Source organism: Ambystoma mexicanum, chromosome 10, assembly GCF_040938575.1.
Source record: "Ambystoma mexicanum isolate Mex_15411 chromosome 10, UKY_AmexF1_1, whole genome shotgun sequence".
NCBI lineage: Eukaryota > Metazoa > Chordata > Amphibia > Caudata > Ambystomatidae > Ambystoma > Ambystoma mexicanum.
The window spans coordinates 455,398,782-455,426,538 of record NC_090932.1 but is presented as its reverse complement, the minus strand read 5'-3'; the positions used below and the strand labels follow the sequence as shown (position 1 = coordinate 455,426,538).

Here is a 27,757-nt window from a genome sequence, read left to right as displayed (position 1 = left end):
GTTCTGACCAGTTCAGGCCGCCCATATTCGTGGGGCATTCAGTGGAGGGCGTGAGCGGAAATACTACCGACTTGGCTAGGTTGATGACATACCCCGAATACTCTGCAAACTTGTGTATGTCTGTCATAATGTGCTCTGTTTTTTTCTGGTTCGCGGATGTATAGGAGCGTATCATCCGCATAGAGCGAAATCAGTTGGATCGCGCCTTTCATGTTTATTCCCCTGTCTCTTTGCCTTAGTCTAACAGCAGCTGCCATTGGCTTGATAGTTAAGGCAAACAAAATGGGCGAGAAGGGGCATCCCTGTCTTGTACCCCTCCCGAATTGCAACATTTCGGAGACGGTTCTGTTGGTGCATACTCTGGCTCCTGGAGCGGTATAAAGCAGTCGAACATACCCAATGAAAGTAGGTCCCACCCCAAATGTTTCCAATACACTAAAGCGATATTTCCAGGACACAGAGTCTAACGCTTTTTCGGCATCAAGGGCAACGGCAGCTGCACTCCTCCTGGGATCAATCTGGGCCATTATACCAAATAATCTACGGATGTTCAATGCAGTGCATCGCAGGGGAATGAACCTATTCTGATCAGGATGGACCAATGTCGAGACCAATGGTGCCATACGGTTCGCAAGAACCTTGGCAAATATCTTGGCATCGACATTAAGTGATAAGGGCCTGTATGATGACATGTCGCTAGGTGGGCGTCGGTGTTTAGGTAATAGTTATGATGGCTTCCCTCATTGTTGGGGGTAGTATGCCTCCCTCAAGGGCTTCTTCCCAGGTCCCCAGTAGCACAGGAGTTAGCTCCTTGCGGAACTCCTTATAAAATTCAGCCCCCAGCCCATCGAACCCGGTGCTTTGCCTGACGCCAGCCCCATGATTGCCTCTTCCTTTTCCTTCACAGTGATTGGTTGATCTAGGGCCAATCTGTTTTCAAGTGGGAGTTTTGGAAGCCCTAACTATGTTAAGTATGCCATTATCTCAGTGGTTGTTTTGCTATCTCTGTTGGAATACAGTGTTTGATAAAATTGGGCAAACTCACTGTTTATATCCACCTCGCTTGTTTTGACCTCGCCATTCAAACCTTGAACACTAGTAATAGGTTGTGGCTGTCGCTCCTGCTTAATCAGATTGGCCAGTGTTCTACCCACCTTATTTCCCTCGCCATACCTGCGTGCTCTGGACGGGGCTGCCATATACTGTGTTTCTCTGGTGGCAAGGTCATTGAAATCACGGATGTGTTCATGGATTTCGGCTAGGGTGTTCCTATCGTGTGTGCGACTATAGGTTTCCTCAAGGTTGTTTAGGGCACTTTCCACCTCCTCACTCTCCTCAGGAGACCAGTAGATTTCGACAGGAGTGCCCCTCTAACCCAGACCTTGAAAGTCTCCCAGACAGTGGAGACCAGCGTCACCGACCCAAGGTTATTAGTGAAGAATTCTGTTATTTCCTCGCGTAGGGATTCTACTACCCCAGGGTCACCAAGCATCCCCCCGGCATTCTCCATCTCCTAGCTGGTCTGGGAGCATCTCTCAACCAAAGCTCCAGTGTGACTGGGGAGTGGTCAGACAGTGTACGAGGTAAAATCTCACAGCTGTGCAATGTCTCGGAAAGGCCCTGTCTGGGTGTAATGTGCGCCATACATCTGTTAGTGCCATTTGTGAAAAAAGCTGCCTCAGCGCCATTCTATTTGGTGTCCTCATTTTCACACTAGATCTATCTGTTGTGGGGTTCAGGGCCATGTTAAAGTCCCCTCCCCGCCATATTATGGAAGAAGCGTCAAGTTTAAGGGTTTCATATATATTTAAATAGAAGTCTGGGTCGTCTATGTTAGGGCCATACGTATTCACCAATGTAACGTGTTTCCCAGCCATTTCCCCCCCATACCAGAATGTATCTGCCCTGCACGTCCACCTTGTGGCCCACTACCCAGAACCCCAGGGAGGGATGTATGAGAGATAACCCCCCTGGACTGAGATGAGTAATTAGTATAATACTGTCTTCCCCCATTTGGGCATTACATTCTCGTTCACTGCACCCATTGCATGTGTTTCTTGCAGCATCATGACTTGAGGGTGATGTCTAGCAACATAATTGCCAACCTTCCTGGCCTTCATTGGGTTGTTCAATCCTCTTACATTCCAGGACAATAATGTTTTCAGCCCCCTGTACCGTTATTGCCATATGTATTAGTACCCGCCATGTCATCCAACTTTCCCAATATTCACATTACGGGAGCAGAAATCGCAACCTCGAGACCACATATTCTTCAACCCAAACTTAAAAGTGCAACTATCCCCCTTCCCCAACATTGCCGATAGCTCAGCATAGCGAACTATTACCTGGTTTCCTGGCCCCCCCACCCACATCTCCCCCAACTTGACAATGCTGCCCATTAACACTCAGAACTTGCCCGATGGGCTTTTTAACTGAGCTTGTGAACCTTTCCATAGGGTCGGCTAATGTTGCCAGCTGGACACCCACAGAGGAGGCTCCACAGCCCGACAACAATGGATCGTGTTCCAGTTCAGTTGTGCTGACTTATGAAAACAGAGTCACTGCAGGGAAGGCGCAGACTCATCTGCCCGCCAAATCAGTTAAGTCCTCGCCAGGATTGGGTCTCGCATTTTGATCCCTCATTCGGTCTCTGCGGGGCAGCAGAATGGTGACCTCCACATACGCCATGGCCTCGGACGGGTTTTCAAAGAAGTGGGCTCTCCCTCCGTGCTGAATTCTCATTTTCGCCGGGAAAACTAAAGCATAAGGGAAACCACGGAGCCGCAGTTGTTTAACCATTTCATAGGACCTGTGCTGCGCTTGTAAGGTCGCGGATAAGTCAGGATATATATATGAATTCTGTTCTCCTCAAAATGTATTGTTCCTTTTTCTCTGGATAGACTATTGTGTCCCTATCCCTGTAGTTTAGAAGGCGCGCAATGATGGTGCGGGGTAGAGCTCCCGGCTTCGGAGGGGGTGCAAGCGTGCGGTGAGCTCTCTCGACGAGGAAGTGGTTCGAAAGTGATTCCGCTCCCAGCACCGATTTCAGTAGTTCTTCCACCTGCCTTTCCATGGAGCCCTTGCCAAACGATTCTGAGACCCCAACAATACGAATGTTGTTTCTGCGGGACCTAGATTCGAGATCCTCACACTTGCCCTGGGTTTTGCGCAGTTCGGTCTGAAGCAGGGCTATGTCTCGGCCATGTTGAGAAATCACATCTTCATTCAAGCTTATTCTATTCTCTGCCTTCCGAAATGCGTGCGCTTTCCTTTTCCACCCGGGCCTTCATGGACCCGATCGTCGCCACTATATCGTCCAACTTGACTTTGACAGCCAGGAACACATTTTGCACAATTGTTGCCAAGCGGTCCAAAGGGTCTGCGTCTCAATTTTCGGATGTTTGTGTCGCCCCTGCAGATGCCTCCTGTGGTTGGGAGCTGGTAAAGGAATCCATTGGGCCGGTCTTTCTTCCCCCTGCAGCTTTCTTCAGTGTGGCCCATTAGGCGATGTCACTTTTGGGATGGGCTGTGTTCCCACATTTATGTGTGCTGCTGGCGACCAGTATCAGGTTAGGCTGTATGGTGTCAGAACAGCCCGTGCCCCGCATCCAAGCTCGGGCGAACTGCAACACCAGCGTGGGGATAGGTTCAGTCTCACCCCCGATGCGCACTCTCACCCCCAGGGTTGTATTTGCGAGACTTCCGCAGTATTCGTCTGCCGGGGGCATGGTGTACCGTTCAACAGCAAAGTCCTAGCTGGACTTAGCCGTGGGGGGGGAATCCGGATCAGAGGGGGAACACTTTGCCATTGCAGCGCACCCTCGAGCACTTGGCAGGATATTTTCGCACGGATCCTGGTACAAGAAAGTCTGAGTACTTGTCTTCGTACAGGCGGGAAGAGAAAGCAAAGCAGCGCCGCCCTCCGGCAGCGCTTGTGTATTGGCGGGCTGCCCCTCCCCCACCTGGCCGACCCGCCATTGCGAGCCCTGGGCTCGAGTGGAAGTGGCCTGGAACTCACGGGTGGGTACTCCGTAGCACTACGGCCGCTGCAGTTGCGCCTGCGGATATCTCCGTTGGCCCGGGGTCCACACGCTCCGTTTTAACAGGGTGTCTTCTACAAACCTTCCCCCGTGGTATTCTGCAAACGTACGTCTGCCAATTCAGAACTGGAAGGATTTATAGATGAAAGGATTTCGATCGAGCCGGAGCTCTCCACCTAGGCGGCCATCTTAGATGTGCGCGACAGCGCCCCCCCCCCTCGTCTGGACCTGTTTTCTAGGTCCTCTGCCTGCATTTCCAGGTTTCCCCTTCTGTAATGTCTTGGCAGGTGAAGAACGATGGTCTGGAGGGTTGCCCAGAGCAACGCCAGTGGTTAAACCTTCCAGCTATCACCTTTTGTTTTTGTGGGTCGAATTATCCAACTGTTCCACTAAGGTTTCCGTCGTCCTTTAATCGTCTGAGAGTCCTTGAATCAATCTCTCCTTTATATCAATTTCCTCTTCCATCTTACTCGCATCCCTTTTAATGTCATGCAAGGCGATTTTTCCGATCTCATCATTTCCATTAGTTTCTGGACTTTATCCCCAATTTTATCCCCAAAGTCATTAAAGTATTGTTTTAAGAGTGAGCGGGAAACCATTAGCTCTTGTTCCTGGTGATGATGAGGGCCCTCATGGTCCATCTTTCATGGCTCTCCTGCCCACCTTGGAGGGGGGGGGGGTCCAGTCCTTGCCCCACATCTTTTGTAGATTACCTTCTTGGGGTTTCCTAGCCCCTTTCAATGGGGGTGGTGGATCCTTCCCTCTGCTTTTGGGCATGCTGACCCTCCTCCGGTCGTTGCCCTTCCTCCCCTATGCCTCCTTTGGGGCGTACTTTTCCCCATTGTAGAGTATGCGGGAGGGGTTCATCTGTTCAGTGACCCCTTGATGTAATAGGCCTAAAGGTGTCCTGTTGACTGGGGTTGTATAGAGAGTATCAGTGCCGGTAAACTCTCTGATCTGCCGTAAACAAGTATGGAACATATGAGGTGGGTTTTGCTGCGCAGCCTTCGGTTCCAACTGAGAGCTTATTAGGTATTTTTTGTTGCTGTTGGGAGGTTCACCCCCTCTCCGTTGGTGTCGGAGGCCTTTTATATTCCACCCCCCCACCTACTATGTCCAGGATGCCTCGTACTGCTCCTTGCTGTTGGTGGGGGGGCACATAATCAAATCTTGGCTGCCGGCTTGCAGCGCCGGACACCACTGTGTTAGCCCCCACCTGTACGGGTTCCAAGACTGCTCCTCCATGCGCTTGGGGTAGTTCTGTCATGATGCCTACCTCCAAGGAGCCAGGTCCGACCCAGCAACCCCAGAGGCAGGCATCATTTCCCCCAGGGGAGTGCCAGCGGGCCCAAGCTGGGGCCCTTTGGACGCAGTCCTGGCGCCTTAGGCGCCAGGCTCATGTTGGACCCCTGTCCTGGCGCCTTAGGCGCCAGGCTCATAAAGCTAGACATGTGTTCAAGTGTTTTAATGTGCACTTACCTGATGCAGACCATGCTGCCACATCCAGGCCCTCTTGAGGCCTGAATGGAACTACTTTACCTGTGGGATTACTTTCCACCCGGGTGTGGTCGGGGAAGGATACATACCTGATCGGAGGAAGGATACACACTTGGAACTTCTTCCAAAGCTATTTAATCCACACCCGATCAGCAACTCACGCTTCGCGTTGTTCTGCTCCTCGCAGCTGGACGCTCACCGTGTCAGCTCCTGCATCTGGACCTCAGCCACGCCTGTCAGTATCCTGGGTCACCTGCAAAGGGAGACAAAAGACCTTACCTGCTAAATCAGCACCACAGAAGCATCACACCGACGATCCTGAAAAGGAAGACATTTTAAAAGCATTTTGCTACGATCGCTGCAGCGCTGCATTTCACTCACCTTTCCTGGACGCCACCATCTTCAGCAGCAATCATCCGGATCCACAGCCACTTCCCAGAACCTAGAGAGAAAGACAAGAACAAGGTGAGAGAAGGAAGGGAATAGGAAAAGCTCAGTTTCCTTCTAAGTCTTACCAGTTGGGTCATTCCCATTTCATTTCGGGTCTTGCCGCTTCCAGGCATCCGGACCCCGGCCCCTATGGGGAAAAAAGACAGACATTGAATGAGCGAATGCAAAGACATTACCCGAGCGCTCATCCAGGACTTACCTGTCATTTACTGGAACTGCACGTATCACTTCGGGTCGGCGCCATATCTCCGGCATTCCGAACCCCGGCCCCTAAGGGGAAAAAGATAATGAACATTATTATTAAGCTTGGACTTTTGAACTTGCAACAGAACTTTTACAGAGCCTTACCTGAATAGTCAAGCTTACCTGAACTCCCATAATCCTCAATCCAGTGAAGTAACTGGGTTTCAACTCGCCCCTGCATCAGAAGCAGGATGGAGAGCTCATCCTTCCTGACCCTAAGGTGAGACTTCACGGGGAATCGTGGAAGGGTATCGTGGAGGGTTGGAAGAGAGTGGGAGGCTTGAGCATAACTCAGTCAGTAGGTAATACTCCCTTTTCACGCACAGGGGAATATTCCTGCGAGCCGGAGAAGCCAGAGTAGAGTGGCCCTTCCTGTCCATCTTCAGAGTCCTGCGCTTCACCATTGAAGAAGCATCAGCACTCGAAGCCAGACCTGCGCCTCCGTGGGAATCAGGCGAGCGTTACAGTTCTTCCGGGAGGGCCAGGTGTTCCAATGTAGAGTGCGCCGCAAAGTACGGTCCATCCTTGCCGCCTTCTTTGTTCTTTGGTGGGGTCTGCCTCTGGTGGTATATCCCGGCTTCCGCTGGTGCACTGCATCTCAAGCCAGCCTTTTCTGCTGGAAGGAGATACAGGATCCCCTCCTGTTTAGCTTGATTTCATGAGTGGTGATGTGCCCGGGGAGGGCTTTTGAGGTTCAAGAATTCAGCTTGCCCGGTCCCGAGGTTGGGGAGAGCATAGATTACGGTGCTCTCCTAACGGCAGTCATCTTGGAATTCAGTTGATGCATTTTAAAGGACTCTAAAGTGAAGTGTGCTACCACATAGACATTGTATATATTTGCCATAATAGAATTACGAGAGTACAAAGTGTTATTAATTGGGTATATATATCTATGACGGTTAAAAAAAACAGAGAGGAAACCACCCCTTAATGCCCAGTGCTCACTGTTGCTTCGTATTAGGAAGATAACTTCATTCCTTTAGGTTTGTTATTAATCGGTTTGTTTGATTTGGTAATCTGTTCAAAACAAGCAATTGTAGCCACTTTTTTTCTTTTCTCAAATCTTTACTGTTTTGGTTGTGTTTAAATCACACAATAATTTGGTGAATTCACAATTCCTCTGCAGATCAACACGGCTTCTGCCAATGCATTTCGGTGCCTAGCACCATCTTCAGGGCTAAATTTTGACACAATTCATATCAAAAATATATATAGAGTATAAATGTACATACCCATAGGTAGATTAGTCCCATCATGTAGTTAGATTAAAAACAAAAATTACAATGTATGCATTAGTGACCCTAGCAACATAAGCAATGCTTCATTTCAGTGCACGTATTGTGATTGTAATTGTGCATCTTTACCTTAGCCGTTCCTCCTCAATCATAAACGCCTCGTGTATGTGTACACGTAAGTAGAGTGTCCCTGTCAGAAGAGAGGAATAAGCCTTACACAGCTCCCTAGTAACCTTACCCAATTCGAACAGATTGCCCTGTCATGGCAGCGCGTTTTACCTTCACGCTGCTGTTTTACGATCTGCTCGCAAATTGGGTCGCTTACGCGCGTAGCCGTGCAAGTCTTCCTAATGCCGATACCTTGGAGTTCGTGGCACCGCCCGTCGTCTATGATTGGATGAGGCGGGCGTGCCTCCAGTCCCACCTCTCGAACGGAGGGGCGGGACATAGGACCTCCATGGTAACCGCCTGTGTTGGCGTGATGGTGTGATTCCATATAGTGTGCAATTCAGTATATTGCTCATTGATGCCTTCAATCTAAACTAGTCGGAGAATGTATCAAGGAACCTCAATGGTTCTCGCAGCCATTTCGCTGTCCATAACTGGACGAACAAGACTTGCCTCTAGTCTCACCCATTTACATTGGCGGGGTGGTGACCTTCTATGTGATTACTACAAGTTATTGCTTGTTATGGGTAAATGTCAGACCGCTGCATGCAAGTCTGTCCGTGCCTGCCGTACATTTCAAAGGGTCAAATTACAACACATGTTGATGTGCATATCAATATATTACTCATTGATGCCTTCAATCAAAACTAGTGGGAAACTGTGAACGAGCCTCAATGGTTATCACGGCCAATACGCCGTCCCTAACTGAACGAACAAGACGTGCCTCCAGTCTCACCCTCATATGTAGGCGGGCAGAGACCTTCTATGTGAATACTGCAAGTTACTGCTTGCTAGGAGTGAATGTCAGTCTGCTTCATGTAAGCCTGCCCGTGCCTGCCGTACATTGCAAAGGGTCATATTACAACACGTTACTCTTAAATGGAACTGTACCCTTAATGTCAGGGCCTTGTGTTCTTCATTATAGCATCAAATTGAAATTGAAATCTTTAGGTAACCGTATACGTCTTCAATTAACATATTATACAGAATTGCTCGCTGATATTCAACCTATAGGTTCACAACGTCCATCACCCCTAGAGAGCAAAGAAAACACATCCCTCAAAAGACTTTCACTTTAAAAAAAAAAAAAGAATATTAACACTGCATTCATTATATATATTGATTAAAGAAAACAACCAAAGTTGATCTCCTCGTTCAACCCCTTTGGGGTCAGAGTTCCCAATTTATCAATGCACAACGATTCCCTCTGATCAAGTCTTTGTTGTAGATTCATGTGTGGCTTTCTTTTTTGCACCACTTCCAGGATTTGGAATTTTATCTGGGACAAATTATGCTTCTTGAGTCCCAATGACGTGCCACTGTCGAAGCTTTGTTGTGTGTTTGTATGCACGAACGGTGCTCGTTCCATCTCATTTTAGCAGCTCTTGTTGATTGTCCCACATAATACAGCCCACATGGGCATTTTACAGAGTAAACTGTATTCACTTAGTCGCATGTCCCAAAATGTCTTACTTTGATTTTTTTTCTCCAGTATGCGGATGGTTCACTGTTTCCTTTCAGAATGTATCCACAATTAGAACAGTTCAAACATGGGAATGTCCCGGTTTTGTGTGTCCTTTTTCTTCTTCAAGTTCCTTGTTTTAACCAACTTGTCTTTCAAATTCTGACTCCTCTTATAGGCAAAGGTTGGGAGTTCTTTAAACAAAGGTTCTACTCGTTCATCCAAGGCTAATATGTTCCAGTTTTTTTAAATTACATTTTTAATTAGTTTGCTCTGTTTTGAATATTTGGACACGAACACAATCGAGGGTCCTTCGTCTGCCTTATGTTTGGGTTTCAGCAATTCTTCCCGTCCTTTTTCCTTGAGTGTCTCTTCTGCTTCTACAATTTCTGATCTACCATAACCTCGATTGAGGAATTTTGTTCCCATCCTGTCTATTGATTCTTCATAATCCTCTGGGTCACTGACTATTCTTTTAACTCTCAGCATTTGGCTATATGGGAGATTCTTTATCAAACTTGGCTGGTGGAAACTCAGCTTATGTAAGATATATTATTCCTATCAGTTGGTTTTTGGTATATGTTGGTTCTGTAGCCTGTATGTTCTTTAGTGATCTTGACATCCAGGAAATGTATCGTTTCCGTGGAGCTTTCGAATGTAAACTGTTTGCGGTGATCAATGTTATTGAGATATTCCAAAAATTCATTCAGTTCGTCTTCAGTACCATGCCAAATCCCAAAAAAGTCACTATATATCGGATCCATAGGCCGATCTTCCTTTTCCGTCTTTCATTTTTCAACACATGGTCTATTTCAAATTTATGCATGAATGCATTGGCATATGACGGTGCCATTATGGCACCCATGGACGTACCTGCTGTCTGCAAGAAGAAATGTTCCTTGTATTGAAAGTATGGGTTTTCACTGATAAATTCTAATACTCATGCTAAATTCTTTCTGAGCCGGGATGTCCCCTTCTTGTAATAATAGCCATTCAACTGCTGCTCTTCCCTGGTCATGTGGGATTGAAGTATAAAGACTTTTTACGTCTATTGTAAACAATATGTCAGATTAGGTGCGAGTTGTCTCCTTCAAATACTTAAAGAAATGTGTGGTGTCTTTAACATACGTAATGGTTTTCTGTATTAATGGTTGTAAACAAATAGTCAATGTAAACTCCCAAGGGTTGTAAAATGCTGTTCGTGCCTGCGACGATGGGTCTGCCAGGAGGATTTGTAAGGTCTTTATGCACTTTGGGTAATCTGTAAAAATGAGGAATTTTTGGAAAATTATTCGTCAAACCTTTTAGTGTGATGGTTAATCCAACTGAGTTCTTCTGCCTTAGTAAGTAGCTCTTCTAAATTCTGTTTTATTTCAGCTGTGGGGTCTTTATCTATTCTTGCATATGTATTTGGATCATTCATCTGTCTCATACATTCAGCATCATCTGTGGTGTTCAAAAGTACCAACGCTCCTCCTTTGTATGCACTTCTTATGGTCAGTTCCTCATCACTGAACAGTTTTTCTTATCACCTCCCATTCATGTGGTTTCATATTAATTCCTCCTCTAGATTTAAAGTTGATCTTTTCAAGGTCCTTAATAGTTTGTTTTTGGAAGATGTTAATTGAAGGCACACTGATGGGTGGAATAAAACCACTCTTCCCTCTGAATTCTTTCAGTACTTCTTCCTCCCTTTCTCCTTCATGCATTTCCAATTCATTAAAGAACACCTTCAGCTTCATTTTCCTTACGAGTATATATATCTATGAACCTTATTTTGATATAAAGAAATGTGTTGGCACGTAACATAGTGTGCGGACCTTCCTTTGTGGGGGGCTTGGGGACTCACTGTAGTTAAGAACCAGCCTGCATCACCTCCTGAGAGCTTAAGCCTTGGTTGCTCGTCCTAGGTATCATATAGAAAACCTTGGCTGGGGTGCTCTGTGCCTCTACTCTGACATCTAGAGGGCAGAAATACAGATACCCCCTCCAGTCTTTACGCTTGACACGTTACAACTTTGTTCTGAGGACCAACGTGATGGCCTGACAAAGCCGCCAAGACAAGTGCTTGGGGCATTTAAAAAAACCTTGTGATTGCTTGAACCAGACAAGGTGAACTACCCTGACTTAAAAGGAAATGACTTGAGGGCCAAAGCCCTACAGAACCAAGTTGAGAAATCCCTTCACTTGTTTGCGATTAAGTTAGAAAACTCAAACTGTTAGTATTGCCTGTTGAGTCCCTTGGCTTTCACGCTGCACGACTTGGTATTTTGCTTCCAAATGTATTGCATGCAAGAAAATAAATATCGACCTGGGGTTAACAGGCATGTAATTGTGTTGGTACACCAAATTCCTCTATGGTTGAATTGGCTACCTGTTGATAAATCTTCATGTTTCACAAAATGTTCCGGGTGGGAGGGCAGGGGGGAGTTTCGCAGTCTGATACAAGTTCTTCTAATTACCGGACTTCCCTGTTCTTGTGTATTTTAGATAGTTGTCCAAGCGCTGCAGTGTTCACATTATTCTATCCTCTGGCAGCTTGTGAAATTCACTGAAGGCTCCCCTTCCAAGGTAATACTTTATATCTTGACTTTTATTTTAAATAACATAGATGTGCTTCTTCTTTTGCATATTGCGCATGTCATGTTTACTTATATTACCTGCAAGGTCTTGACATTCTGACATTTAATTGCCCCATCAAAGTTGCAAATGTGTTAACGCAGTGAAGCCACCTGAACATCTTTCTTTTCTCTTCCTAAGTCTTAAAATTCGTACTGAAAACAGGTGAGCCTAAACATTTACAATTCAGTGCCCTATAAAAACCCCAGTTTCGTCTGATACCAGCAGCCACGAGTTTCTCATTTGCTGCTCCTCAGTGTAGTAACTTTGCTGAAAATGTGGGGGTGAGGGGGTGGACATGACCTGAAGAAAAGGTGCCCCAGCCAAATGAATGGGGACAAACTGGTGTGGCAAAGTTGGGGGGGGGGGGGGCAAACACCCCTGTCACCCCCTAAAATTACGCCCATGCTGCTCCTTCTCTTGTCATGCTAAGCCGTGTGTATACATTTGGCATACATGTTTTGAAAAAAATGATAGGGTAAAATTATTCTGATGACAAAGATGTCAGAGTGCATTAATGAGGATTATCTGCAATTTGCTATATTTTCTTTGCCTGCACTTTAACACATTGAAATTGTAGCTGGAGCTCGGTGCATCGAATTGCTATTGACACTTGAACACGCATTTAATCTTTCCTCATAAACTTGTTTGTTTGAAATTCATCACAGCTCTGAGGATGTCCTTAGTCGCTTGACATGTCTTGTCACCGGCTTGCTTGAACGTAATTAGTGTGCTAGATCGCAAGTGTTTGTTCCTCACCTCACTAAATAGCAGTTGTTTCTTTAGAATTACCAGCATTTGTGTCATTCTGAAATGCTTTAATAATCTGCATATTTTTCTACTAAATAGTGGAACTTTCATTATTCATTGGTGTGCATATATGCAGCAACCTGTCTGATTTTACAGTAACAACCGGGTAGCACTTTAATTCTTTTTCCAAGGTACTACTTTGGTAGTGGCCCAATCTTAAATTAAAGTACTTCATGTTGTATAGACCTGGATATTGTTGGTCTTTAACAGAGCACTGAATCATCAATTTTTGGTTGCTGTTCACATTATAACTAGTGTATGAGTTTGTGACCTTATTTCCCACAGTAAATATTGTTATATGCTCATGTAATGTTAGTCATACATGTGAAAAAGTTGCTGATTGATATTGGCAACAAATGAATCAATTGAATTTTGGCCACTGCTTCCTTTAATATGTTTTACCAAGTCTTCTGCTTGTGGTGTATCGGCATCAATCGTGAGATGGCAGACTGCGGTTCATGTCAGTCCATGATGCTGAAGGAGAGTTGCTCTAATTCAAAACTTAGACAATCTACCTCCAGTTCTCGGAGTACCGAAAGAGGTTATCGACCAGCCTTCAGAGAAGAGAAAGACTCAAACATAGGAGGTCTCAATCCTGAGTGATTTTCATAACTGAACTTTGTTTTCTTTGAACATAAAGTAAGAATGAGAGACTTCATCGAACTACTCTCTAGATAAACTGATACGGTTTCCATTTAAATCCAACCCCACGGAGAAGTGTGAACAGTTCAGAAAAACTGCTGGATGCTTTTGAAAACAAGACCCCTTCGACGACCTCTGAGTGTATGGCCAAAATAGGGTCGGAGCCGAAGTGAAGCTGGCAGTGACTCAAACCCTTCGATGGACTAGGACTCTTCCAGTGCACCGGAAGGCCAGAACACGACGTCAGTTAGACCCGCTAACTCCTCATAGCCGAAGACTACCACCTTGACTGGTTTCAAAGCTGCTACTTCTTCCTTCTCTAGAGGCTCATTGGCATCGAAATTGAACCCATTGTTGCTGCGTTCCGGGTCTAGGTCGAGGAGTGACTTTGTCTTTGTTCAAAAGGATATTTGATGTTTGGGATGAGTTCCCTTTTGGTCTTGAACCCATGAGACAATCTAACACTTGAGGAATTTTTCTTTGGTGATGTCATGCTTGACAATCTGGCAGCGGATCTCCAAGGTGGGACAGTGGATTCGACACCTCCCCTGACCCTTTTGACCCTCCTGCAGCTTATAGAGCCGTCATGAGCAACGTCTTGGAGACTCTAGGGTGGAGACCCTCTACCAGGGCAAATTATGATCTTACTGACATCCTGGAAAAAGGTCTAAAGAAGGATCCTATCCTTGCTTTTCGTGCAGCCTTGACGGACCCCCTTACAGAGCTTTGGCAGAAGCCTTGCTCAGTGCCAACAGTTAAGGGGGACTTGTCCAAGAAGTATATGCCTGCTTATTCAGACAGACTTCTTAGCCAAGCACCGTAGCCCAGAGAGCCTTGTGGACCAGGCCGTCAAATCTGGTGCCAGGTCAGCTGCTTATCCTTGCTGCTGGATATGAACGATAGTGACGCCGATGTTTAGAAAAATGTTGCTTCAGTGAGCATGGCCCTTCAGGCAGTTTATTCCTCCTGCGGATTTGGCCAAATACACACTTACTTTATGGTCCGTTATTGAACCAAACCGCTGAGGAAATACCTGAGGCGGGTGGGGGTTGGGGATGTGTTTGCATCTCTTCCATCTTTTATTATATTGGGCAATGTACCAGGCCTTACATTGTGGTTTGGACTGGGGAGAGTAATGGTCATCAGCTCAGTTTTGAGACGTTTCTCATGGCTTAGGATGTCTGGTTTTGCACCAGATTTCCCGGCTAGACTGTTGGATAAGCCTTCCTCCTATGTCCCATCCCCTTTCCACCATCCTGTATGGGCGTGCTTTGCTAGCGACAGTAAACTAAACATTTTTACCACAAAGAAATAAATCCTTATCCCTTTTAAATTTAGATGTGCACAGGGGCGTGGCCCTGAGAGAATGCCCTCCCCTGACTCTGCCCACCGGTGGCACTCAGTCCTCTTTTCCGCATCTACGGGAACAGACCGCTTTCACCAGCCCTCCTCGGTTAGGCCTCCGGCATTGTAATTACATGTGCTCTTCCCAGAAAGAAGTTATTCTCATTTTCCCTTTTTCTTTTCTAATTGGCAAGTACTGTGCTGTCCTCTGGTGCCTCGATCCTCCCTGTCGCATGACTACGGCGTGTTTCAGCCTGCGTCCAGCCTGCGAGAGTCCCTTCCGTATGTCCGACCACCAAGCACACTGCCTCTGGTGCCTTGGCCCGAACCATGGCTGGGACAGCTGTACCACGTGCGACGCCCTGACCACGCACGCTCCGAAGAATCGGTTGGCCAGGTGGAAAGAGCGCTTCGAAAGATCACCTCCAGAGGACGTCAAAGCATACGTGAAGAGAGAGACCAGGCCCAAGGTAGCTGCTCTGTTCTCAGCTACACCCCGTAAGAGTGACTCCTTCCCGGGAAGCGACCAAGCGGGAGGGACCATTCAGGTCCTAAAACCAGCAAGAAGACAGAGGCTCCTTCAGCTACTGGGTCAAGCACTCAAAAGATCCTACTGGTCCTACCGCTGAGGGGCTGCAAGGCTCTATTACCGGGCCCAGACCCGAGGGGCTTTGCCCTATTTTCGGATCCATTTCCGAGGGGGCACCTGTACGCAGCACTTTCGGCACCATGGCCCAGGGGACTCCGCCTCCCAGGTGTTAGGCAGAATCCTGTGCAGTGCCCTTAGGGACCTGAAGACTACAAGTGGTAATACATGTTCACCTTTGGTACAAGCCTGTACTACTATGTTAAAGTGTAGCAGTAGCGGAGAAGCCAGGCCTATCTCAAGAGTATATGAGCAGTAGCAGAGATAACACAAAGGGACCACAATTACTGTGTCTCAAGCAAACACAACCTGTGTTAATGCACTGAAGGTGATGTGTAACGCACAAAAGAAGGGGGCTACTGAAGTGGTGTACTCCAGAGTCCACAATCACAAAAACAGATGAAATACACATGGCAAAACACGGGTAAGAGTGGGGGGGGGGGGGAGCTCTCACTCTTACCAAGTGCAAAAAATAAACTCCAGAAATCCAGCAAAGCTGCTGGGGGACTCTCTAGGTAAGGGAAATTAGCCATTGAATAAGCATTCTCCCTAACACCAGGTCTCGACTTGAGGTGCAGGGAATCTCCCAACCTTCGCTCTTCAGCGTGCAGGTGGAAACCGGACCCAACTCAACAATCGCCACGCCTCAGGCATGTGGCTCAGAGCAAAAAAAATGGCGGCTCACCCCCACGCCCTTCCCACTCGGAGATCAGGCAGAGGAGCACGCATGCAGATGGGATTGGACAATGCTGGTTACCTGGTCCACGTCCTATCCCTCCACCTCACACGGAAGGTAAGCATCCCCCAATTTGGAGTGACAGGTGCCCACCCAGGACACCACACCCTCCGGGTCTGGTCCCTATGCCCTCAGGAGCCCTGACTGCATTAGGCGCACCTTCTGTTTGCGAGGATAGGTTCTTTAAGAAGTTACTCGCCCTCATGAGATGACCACAGATGGGTACGGTCTTCAGGGATGTAATCGGGCACATGCTCACTCGGTTTCAGCCCCAAGCTCCCACTGTGGTCCAGCCCTTAGCTCCCATGGCCATGCCAATCACGACAGCTCAGCCCCTGCAGCATCCGCCGGCACTGGCAGTAAGCACGCCACAGCTGCCCACGCTCGGCACCCCTCCTGCCCCAGATCTGCAGGACAATACTGCAGACACAGACGAGGAGGAAGACCCTGAGACACAATCTTCACTAAAGCATTCCATGAGAAGCTGGCGGGTCTGGCTGAGTGTCTAGGCCTACCTCAGCCCTAGGAGGAGCAACCAGAGGCGGGGGTCCTGGCTGAAGTACTGCTTTGTCCGTCCACGAGAACCGGCATACTGCTCCAGAAGGATGTGGAATCCCTAGCCAAAAAGGGCTTGGTCAATCCACACTCCACCCAGCCCACCAATAAGCACCTGGACGCTAAATACAGGCAGACGGAAGGGGACTCCCGCTTATTGTCGGTGCACCCCCTGCCACACTCCTGTTATAGCAGCAGCATCTCTGTACTCTAAACCGCAGTCTTCCTCTGCTGCATCTGCCTCAGCACTCCTGGGCAAGGAGGGAAAAGCTCTTGGAGGCGTTTGGTAAAAAGATCTGCTCAAATGCCACGCTCCACCTGCGTCAGGCCAACACCGATGACATGTTGGTGGCTGTTAATCAGAAGTTGTGGCGGGAGATTGCAGACTACCTTACAGAGCTCCCTGCACACCTCCAGGCATGGTTTAAGGCAGGGTTGGCATAGGCCAAGATTGTGGCCCAGGATATAATGGAATCTTATGTTTCCCACATTGACACCTCAAGCAGAGCCATATTCATTGCCACCGATATGAGGAAGACTTGGCTCAGGGCACTGAAATTCAACCCAGATGTGCAGGAGTGCATCCACGAACTGCTCTGGTAGAGTGGAACAGGTCTTAGCCCCCCCCCCCCCCCACTCCCTTCCTCAAACAGGCAAGGTACTTGACAAGAAAAATAATAGCTCCAAGACAGCTAAATCCTTGTCTATCTTAACTAAATCCATACCCAAGACCTACAGCCAGGTTCACCAGCGATTGGACGAGGGTTGGTCTTTCGGATGCATCAGGGGCTTCCAGTAGAGGCGCTCTAGGCTAAAAGGTCTCCAAGCCAACACAGGCGCAAGCAGCACAAGGCGGCTAACTGGGATTTTACGAGTCATTTCCTCAGAACAGTTACCACAGCCTAGTAGTACCTGCACCTACTGGGACTAATGGCAGCATGTCTCCTCGCTGTACCGCATACAAGACTTAAGAGGAGGAGGCTACAGCTCAGGGATGTCATTTCACCAAAATGCCAGGGGTAGTGGAGCACACCAAGTGACATCATGGGACGTGATGGCATACGACCTTTAACCTCTTGACAAAACAGGAAGTGGCATCACATAGCTTTGTTCCTCAGTACACTAAGAAAAATATTCTTATGATATCACTGTAATATGATGTACATTTCATATCCAAATGGTACAGCATATGTAGCATTAATAGTGTATAGGCCCATATTACCAAATTACTTTCAATATAAACTGACATCCAACACAAAAACCTGGACTATTGTATGTCACTCGCACTAAACTGTAAACAGACAGAACATTTTGAAGAGGCCTAAACCCCAAAGCGCAGACATCCAGTGCCTGGCAAGTGTCTGGCTACGGATTGGAAACGGCAACTGACCAACACAAGTCAAGGCAGAAAAACGATGGGTTAGAGGGTTGCCCAGAGCTGTGGCAGTGGTTATAAATGTTTTGAAACCTTCCAGCCATCACCTCTGTTTTGCTTATTTGGTAATAACCCACAGTTCTTTAGTTTGTTTGATGGGACATGAAGGGGAAGGATGTGTTGCAGGTCACAGTAATTGCATTTTTTTTCTTTTTTTTTAAAAATGTAATCCTCCGCAGCAGCTCCATGACATCACCCCTAGAAAAGGCCAATTTTATTATTTTCTTTGATCCATTATGTCTTGCTTAATGCTTGTTAGGCAGAATCCTGTGCTGTGCCCTTGGGGACCACTACACACAATTAAGACTACAAGTGGTAATACAAGTTTACCTTTGGTACAAGTCTGTACTACTATGTTAAAGTGGTAGCAGTAGCGGAGCAGCCAGGCTTATCTCAAGAGTATATGAGCAGTAGCAGAGATTACACAAAGGAACCACAATCACTGTGACTCAAGCAAACACTGACTCAAGGTTTCAGGTAAAAAATAGAAGTACATTTATTTTAAACCATCTGTTACAAAACACTTCTTCTATAGATTTGAAACCACACGTAAAATACTCTACACACAACCAATTCCACTTGTGCCAGTAAATTCAAGCTAAGTACATTAGGATTTGACAGACCGTTGTTGAGATACTAACACGTACCCGCGCATAGGAATGCTCACGAAGTTAAAACTCAACTTTGTACTTAAGAATTTAAAACAAGGGAAAAGTGAATAAAAATCAAAGGCAATACTTTTTCAAGGCACGTAGACTCGAGGATCAGTTCAACGATACAGAATAAAGTCAATAGGCCTGCGCCAGTGTCAATGGAGCAGAGGCTCCGTTGTCGAGGGTCACACGTTGAACAGTTCGAGATTCGAGATGCCAAAAGTTCGTAAAGTTTCAGATGGAAGGAAAAGTTATAAGAAGGAGGGAAGAAAGAACAAATCTTCGTGGAGGAAAAGGGTTCACCACGATTCTGGCTGGTCAGATGGAGAGAAAGACCAAGTGTGCACAGTACCTTATTCCATTGGAGAAAAGCTGGTGCCACAGCAGTTGTTCCTGGTAGTTCCTGCAGCTTCAGTCGGGGGGACAAGGAGGACGTCTGCAGCGATCTGCACTACCCAGGGATGAGGCCAGCAGCAGCGAGAAAGACAACAATGAATAAAAGGTACGCTCCTTTAAATCAGGAGAGGGCTCTTCTGATGGCTATCCGGACCGCTACAGCACAGCAGTGATTTCAACCCACGAGAGGATTCTCTAACTGAAGAAAAGACAAGCTGGTTGATCCCACCAGGCTCAAGGGAAGAAGACTCCGGACTGGATTTTCTTAGTCGTTGAAGGGGTAGATAGCTCAGGACTGCAGCAGGGCTTCACCGGGACTCTGGGTTGCAGCAGCCGTCTTCTTCTCTGCTTCTCTTTGGTTCCTGTAGTTCCAGAGGCGACTCTGCCTTCTAGCTCAAGAGTCCTGCCTTTTATAGCAAAATCCCCCATTCAAACAGCCTGGCTGTCAATCACTCAGCAGGGGGGTTGTCCAGCCTGGACAACCACCTCAGCTAATCAATACAAAGTGCGACTTGGGTCTCCAAGGAGACCCTGTGCAGGGGGTGGCTACATCCCTCCCTCACATTCAGCCCACCTAGACACCCAGACATCAAAGGAGGGCTTGTCGGCGAACAAAGGAGGCAACCTGGTTTGCCGCGCAAAGAAAGACCCAAGAAGGATGTTAACAAAAAGAAATGGCGATTAAACCCAACCGGAGCCCAAATAAAAAGTATTTGCGCTAGCGGCTTTAAAGTTCGAGGCTACTAAAATAGCCTAAAACAATACCATGTTATGTAATATAATCGCGATAGGGAAATTAGGGTAGATGCAACTGCCACCAGCCAAGTCTTATTTTTAAGAGAGCGAAACAATGCTCCAAGAGGTACAGATAAAAAGGGCTAAGAATTAACCCTTCCCGATACTCCATATAAGATGGGGTGTGTACTGGATCTGTGGTTAAATGACTATGTAAAGTTAATGTTAACTTTACCCTTTTCTGGGGGACAGTAGTCAGCCCCAGAAATGGAGTCGGTGGGAAGTCAAAACGACAACCCTGTGTCACTGCACTCAAGGTGCTGTGTAACACACAAAAGGGCGGGGCTGCTGAAGTGGTGTACTCCAGAGTCCACAATCACAAAAACAGATGAAATACACATGGAAAAACACAGGTAAGAGTGGGGGGAAAGCTCACTCTTACTATGTGGAAAAAATAAACTCCAGAAATCCAGCAAAGCTGCTGAGGAACTCACTAGGTAAGGGAAATTAGCCATAGAATTAGAATTCTCCCTAACATTGATGGCCTTCGCCAGATTCTAAGCACTTGAACAGGAACTGAACCCATGTTGCACTGCATCCTCTTGTTCCAAAGCAAGTGTATTGCCCCTGAGCTATCCTTACAAATATATGCATTTTTTGTTTGAGGAAGCAACATATGGTTTACTTCAAAGGCAGGTGGCAACTTCATTTAAATTATCTCACCTTGCGTTCATCTACATTGTGCCTGTGATCCAGATCTGGGTCTGGTCACACAGTGCCCAAGCAGGATTAGTGGCAGAAGCCACTGTGGGCACAGCCCTCATCACAGGCCTAGTGGCTCACTGTATGTGCAAAGCAGACAATGAGAAACACTAATGAGATTTGCGTTCATGGCGTGCTGTCACTGAGTACCTCAGGTTGCTCTCATCCATTCCCAGCTAGCTAGACCTAGCCCCCATGAACTCCCTGTTGCTACAGTACTGGGTATGAGCTGCACAGACAGCCCAACCTATGCACCCAACCATTCAGGCATGCTTAACTAATGGATTGCCAACCTGTTGATGGCGGCTTCATGGTTTTTCCTGCATCCCTGTTATTTCTCCAGCTAATGAGATCGAGATTCCAGGTGAAAAAAACAGTGGCACATTTAGCTGCATTTACAGCTGCCTTTTTCTGGTTCAACACTGATGTCTGCTCTTGGAACTGCCTTTGTCCAGAAGCCGAGGGGTTGCAAGGACAGGTCTAGGGGTAGCAGACAGGGAGCCAGGAGTAGCAACTGCTACCCCTGGAACCCACCCAAATGACGTCCATGCTGCAGCTTAATTTCTCAGCTTCCTGGAATCAGGAGAAGGGTTCACAGCATCTCCACCAGGACCTAGTCTGGTAGGTACAGACACCAACTTGCTGGTAGGCAGGCCATTCCGTCAGCATTTACCGCAGGTCACCATGGAATCTGGTCTCATCAGGAGCAGTTGGGGGCACATCAGCTGGCTCGTAATTTTGGTACTCTGGCTTGCTCTCAAAGCCTTTCTCCACATGATCAGCAGCAAATCGGTCTCCATCAAGACACATTTCCCCTGCATGTACTACATCAGCAAGCAGGGCGGTACCAGGCTTTTGCTAGACATCTGGGAGTGGGCACTGTCGAACAACATTCATTTGTCAGCGGTCCACCTTACTGGGTAAGCCAATTTGGAGGCGGACAGACTCGGCAGATTGGGGCTTGCCAACTACGAGTGGCAGTTGAACGGAGAACTCCTCCAAGGGCTCTTCGGCAGAAGGGGCCACCCTCAGGTGGACCTCTTTCGCCACCAGTTCCCACAGGAGATGCCCTCAGTTTGCGTCATGACTGGGGCAGGAGCTCGTTGGGTGACATATTGCAGATCCTGTGGAACTACCTTTCGCCCCACTCCTTTGGTTTCCAAGGTCATCTGCAGGATCAGGGAGTCTGAGGCTCTGGCTCATCCTGGTAGCACCATTGGGGCCCACGAGACCCTGGTCCTCGGAACATCTCCTTCGAATAGATTGTGTCCTCCAAAGTATTCCTCATCTTTGACATGTAATGTCCACTTCTCGGCTGCTTCGGAAATTTGTTCGGCAGAGGCCACCTGCGTCGATGGCGTCGGGTTGATGTCCCTCAAAGGCTTCCCTCGAAGGCTTCTCTCGAGGGTAACGTCATCGGATGTTATAAGTAGCACGCATTGCACCCGTAGCCTGTCACATTTTTTTCCTGAAACTCTTGAGCGCCTCGTGGTAGCTGTAAAGTTAATCGGTTATGTCTTCATCTTCTACCCCAACGATCCCAAAGTCTGACTTTAAAAAGTGTCGGGACTGCGGCTCCAAGATGTCGATCACAGGTCTGCATCGGGTTTGTTGTGGTGCCTTGGCGAGAGCCACGATACGGATGACTGTTCGAAGTGTCAGTCGTTGACTGCTAAGGCCTTGTGGGAACGAAAGGGGAAACTCAAGGTAGGCAAGGTGTCCAAGTCCTGTAAATTCCGCTCTCTTGGACTTTCGACCGATGAGTCGAGAGGGGACTCTCCTCGGAGAAGAAGTCCAAGCGGTCACACTCTAGGAGTCTACCTCTATCTGAAGGATTGGCTGATCAGGGTGCGTTCTCCAGAGCAAGCCTTGGATCATCTCAACATCACCTGCCACTCCCTTCATAAACTGGGCTTCTCCCTCAATTTCAAGAAGCCACATGACCCCTTCCCAACAGCTTCAATACATCTGGGCTATGTTGTACACGTCTTTGGAAGTGCCCGCCACCCAAGGTGAGGGCCCAACACATTCTACAGATGGTCACAAAATTTCAGCATGCCAAGAGTCCTTCGGCTTTCAAATTCTTAAGGTTGCTCGGCCTCATGGCATCCTGCATTTTTCTGGTGCCAGAGGCCCGACTGAGAATGAGATCCCTTCAGTGGGCTCTCAGGACACAATGGTCTCATTTCTGAGGCAAGATGGTGGATCTCCTTCAGGTTCCAGTCCGGGTCGCAGTATCTTCTGTTGTGGGCCTGCGAAGGAAATCTCGTGAAAGGAGAACCATTTTGGCAACCGTGGCCAGAGGTAACTCTAGTGACGGACACTTCCCTCACGCCAACGATCTGGCCATCAGCGGTCCTTGGTCTCCATCGGAACTACACTTCAATCTTTTGGAGCTGAGAACAATCAAGCTAGCACTGAAGGCTTTCTTGCCGTTGGTATGGGGGAAGAATGTCCTGATAATGACGGACAACACGGTTGCCATGCATTACCTCAACAAAAGAGGTGGTGTAGGGTTGCTACCACTGTGCAGAGAGCCGATGCAGCTCTGGTTCTGGGCAATTCAAGAAGGAATCTCCTTAGCCGCGGTGCATCTCGCCGGAGATGAGAACACTGCGGCGGATGCTCCGAGCAGGCAGAGCAGTCTTCCACGAGTGGGAGATAGCTCAGGAAGACCTTCAAGACGTCTTTGCCATTTGGGGAACCCCGCAGGTGGAGCCATTTGTGACCGGGGCAAACCAGAAGTGTGAGAGGTACTGCTCAAAGGAATTTCTTCAGAGAGGAGCTCTGGGAGATGCATTTGTCATGGATTGGTCATTCCCGCTTCTGTATGAGTTTCCTCCTATTGCCGTCATTCCTCAAGTTCGAAGGAGGTTCGGGACCCACCTGATCCTCATTGATCTTGATTGTGCCAGGAGAGCGTGGTACCCGGACATGCTAGACATGTCCATCTGTCCCCCAGTGTGTCTTCCCCAAAGAGGATCTTCTCTCGCAAGAGGAAGGTCTGGTTCTCCATCCAGAGGTCAAGACTCTCAACCTTCACGCATGGTTTCTGAAAGGTTGCGATAGAAAGATTGGGACCTCCCAGGTGACGCAGTGGAGTTGTTGCTTTCGGCCAGGCGTGCAGAAACAACGTCCCTGTACCGTTGCCGTAAGTTTTGTGACTGATGCAGAGGAAAGAATGTTTATCGTTTACAGAGTTCAATTCCTGAGGTTCTCTCTTTCTTGCTTTCTTTAGCACATTAGGGGTCTTCAGGTGGGGTCCATTAAAGGTTACTTAGCAGCGCTGTCCATATTTAGGCGCTCATCCGAAAAATGCTCCTATTTTAAGATTCCACTGATCACTCAATTTCTAAAAGGACTCACAAATGTGTTCCCGCCGTTGCCTTTTAAGGTGCTGGTCTGGGACCTTAACCTGGGCTTAGTTTCTGATGGGTGCTCCGTTTGAACTTTTGCACTCCTGTGTTGTTGACCTCTAATACCATTTTCTTGGTTGCAATAACATCTGCTCGTAGAGTGAGCGAGTTGCAGGCACTTTCTTCTAAGCCACCCTTGTACTGAGAGTACGTCCGACCTTCCTACCCAAGGTAGTTTCAGAATTTCATTTAAGCCAGAAGGTTGTGCTACCGCCTTCTATCCTCCTCCACATCCTAGTAAGGAAGAGGAGAGGCTCCATAGGTTGGATCCTAGGAGAGCATTAAGGATTTATCTTTCCAGAATTTCCAAAGTCAGAGTGGACGACCAGCTCTTTGTGGGGAATACTGGACACAGATTGGGCCAGGCTGTTTCTAAACAGACCTTATCTATTTGGATCATGCTCACGATTTTGGAATGCTACAAAGACCCTCCTGAGGGCTTGCAGGCTCATTCCACCAGGGGCATGGCTACATGGACAGCCCTGAAGGGGGGTGTCCCTGTTAGGAACATCTGTGATGCTGCAACGTGGTCTTCCATACACACGTTTGTTAAGCATTATTCCCTGGATACTTCCCATGTTCCGGATGTTGCATTTGGAAAGGCTGTATATTCTGCCATATGTCTTCATTTTTGTCCCTCCTCCAATATTGGATACTGCTTTGGGAGTCTGTCAAAGATGAGGAATATGTTGGAGGACACAATCCATTCGAAGAACAAGTTACTTACCAACTAGTAACATTCTTTCGACTGGATGTTCCTCCAACATATTCTCATTAGGCAATTTTAATATTGTCGACGCGTCAAAGGGAACCGAGGAGTGGCGCTGGCAGGCGGAGTCGGGGCAGGGGGGGTTACATGCTGCCAGGGCCACATGCATCTAAATTTAAAAGGGAAGTGGATTTTTTCTGGTGAAAAAGGTTCTGTTTGCAGTCCGTAGCGAGGGCCACCCATACTGTAAGGAGGAAAGGGGCCTATGGAGTACGTTCTAATTTCGGCCCTAAGCTCTGTGGTTGCAAGGCCGATGACAGTTTGGCGAAGCAGCAAGCCTCCCAAGGCAGCTGCCAAGTCATTTAGTTCTGCCATTCATCAGCAGTCCTTTCAGGCTCCCACTTTGGCTAAGAAAAAATCTTTGCTTTACTATGAGTCCTTAAGCCAAAAAGGAAGATTCCTATCCACCTCCAGGCAAAAAAGTTTCCCAAGATCTTTAAAAGGGAGGGAAGGCAACCCAATCCTCCTGTTGATTCCCTCCAATTTGGGGCAGCAAAGCCTTCTTAGTAATTTGTCTCCTAATTCAATGGATTGCTTTCTCCTGCAGATTCCTCCTCATATATCCCTTCCAGCCTCAGCTGCTCAAAACTTTTTGACAAGGGGCGTAGTGCGTCATGACTCGACCGCCGATCTATCTTGACTCGACGTTGGTGCCGTACATATACTACATCAATACGCCTCTTATCGCTTTTCCTTTTTTCCGCACACTCGGCATGCTGCTCTCGTGAGGACTTTTTTTCACTAGGAATTTTTGCTTGTTTTCTAATCCTATTTCGACGTGCTTGCCGATATGTCCACTCGCAAGATGTCTGGTTTCAAGAGGTGCAACAATTGTAATTCAAAAAGGTCTGAGTGGCCCAAAATGGATGTGTGTGGGATTCCTTGGCACCAAACATGTCACCGAAAATTGTGGGTCTTGTCAGAAGATGAATCCGAAGTGGACACCGGAGTGGGCAGCAAAGCTTAAATTGGGGTGTCAACGTCTAAGTCACTGGCCCAATCTCCTACCAGACATCAGAGCAGCAGACTGAGGACTCCACCCCAGAGAAGGACATGCGCCATAAGAAGGCTAAAAAGAGGTCACACTTGAGGAGCCACTGGTCTTCCTCATCTCATAAAAAGAAGCGTCATTGACCATGGCATGACTTGTACTCCTCCAGAGGATCGACGAAAGTCCTGCTCGGGTTCATCCGGGGCCGAGTGGGAAGCCTTTAAGAAACAAATGCTCCAGATGATGAAAATGACTACTGCAGGCACGGGTCAACCATCCTTGCAGCAGGCCAAGCAGGTCCCAGTTACACCTAGTGTTTCCGGTGTTAGGGAGACAGAGTTGAGTACAACGCCGACCGTCGACCTGAGTCGATTTCAGCGTTCTTCGAAACAATGTGCTCCATTTTCGGCGATGATGGGCATCTCGACTTTGAGTCAGTGCCGGGAGGTTCAGGCTGCTGCGATTATTTGCCAACCTTATGGCTTTAGCCAAAGGGTCTGCAGGACACCAATGGCATGGACACTTTGCCTGACCTTGACTCACAGCAGGCCATCCCTTCTGGCCATGCCAATGCCCAGTACTGAAAAACAATGAATAGGGTGGTGGAGGCGGTAGGTCTGTGCGCCCCAGCAAAGCCTCTGTCAGCCTACAAGCTCACTGATATTCTAGATAGAGGCCCACCGGCGGAAAGAGCAATGCTGTTCAATGTGGCCATTGAAGACCCCATTGCCTCGTTGTGGCAGAGACTCTGTTCCACCTCCCTTCCCACCCGCCCATTGGATTCAGAGTTGATATAGAAATACAAACCTGCGAGGATGATGTACCAGAACCATGACAGCTTGCCAGCTGCCTCCTTCCTCTGCTTCTTAGGCCTCATGCCCGCCTGCATGTCTGGTGCCAGAGGCCAGGTTGTGAATGTGTTCTCTATAGTGACTACTGAGGGGTCAATGGTCCCAGTATTTTGGCACCATGAAGGATGTTCTCAGGGTATCGAGGTCGGTGGCCGGCGATCTCACTTTTTGGGCCAGCAGAGACATGATGGCAGGAGAACCTTTCTGCCACATCCACTTTCAGGTCTTGTATGGACAGTTTCAGTTTTGTCTTCAAAATTGTGAATTGGGACTGAAAGTCTGCCCTAAATTGATCTCAAGTCTTTGAAGCATTGCTGTAAATCCTGCTTACGAACTGCCATGCTGAGATCCTCCAGGTCGCTCTGTCGTTCTGTGTCATGGCGCTCTGCCCTCACTGTTCTGCGGATGCACGTCTTGGCCCCAGAGTTGGCCATGCTGATTTGCATGTGTTTTAGAGGGGGTGGGGGTTGCAGGTTTGCCCTACTGCCGAGGTCTTCCTCTTATTTATGGACATGGGGCCTTTTTCTTGCTCTTGCTGTTTCTAGTCCTATTCCACAAGTCTGGGCTTTGCACACCTACTGCTACTTCAGCTGCGTGTCGCTTTCACCAGTCCTTCTGCCAGGGCTACCAAGTGGTTTAACCAGTAGTGGCCATTTAGCATGGGGGTAGAGTAGACATGCCCTAGCTTCCACTTATGTTCATTATATATTAAGGGGTGCCTCCTAATCCTATGCGCGGGTGGGACCTTAAGCGAGTCCCCACTGTTGCCGCTACCACTGCACCCCAGCCGCTGCAACAAGTGTGTGCCCCTGGCCTGCTATCTTTTAGCGATGTCTCCTCCTCCTACCCGTATGCATCAGAGACTTTTTGTTTGTTCTGGGGGTGGGGGGGGGGGGGCGCGTATGTAATGGGGAGCGATTCCCCTGGCTTTGCCGCTTGCTCTGACAGCCAGGGGACACCGCCGACTCTGCTGCGTCCCATCTCCTCCACTCCTGGTTGATCTGTGTCCCAGGTGTTTCACACGTCTGGTGTGGGGCTCTTGATCACTTCATCAGCATTTGCTTTAGTTTGCTTGTGTATACTGCTAATGTTGCAGCATGATGGGGTCAGAGCTCAGAAACTTGCCTTTCCCTGCCAGCTGCCATTTTGGAATTCGTGGCCCTGAAGTATTTTGTGCCTTCCCTCAAAGAGAAACACGTCCTGGACATGATTGACCATACGGTGAGCATGAACTACCGGAACAAGTAAGGTGGTGTACGGTCCCTTCCCTTTTGCTCAGAGGCGATGCAGCTGTGGTTCCTG

At 48.0% G+C, this 27,757-nt stretch overlaps 1 protein-coding gene across 5 annotated transcripts in view; it reads left to right on the top strand.

Moving 5' to 3' along the window:
• The window catches only part of STAG1 (STAG1 cohesin complex component), a 2,120,576-nt gene that overhangs the window by 1,614,596 nt on the left and 478,223 nt on the right, over window positions 1-27,757 (top strand). For all 5 annotated transcript variants that reach the window (XM_069618021.1, XM_069618024.1, XM_069618022.1 and 2 more), the window contains one exon: window positions 11,586-11,666. In XM_069618021.1, coding sequence (XP_069474122.1) covers window positions 11,586-11,666 — 81 coding nt within the window. The remainder of the gene's footprint in view (window positions 1-11,585; window positions 11,667-27,757) is intronic.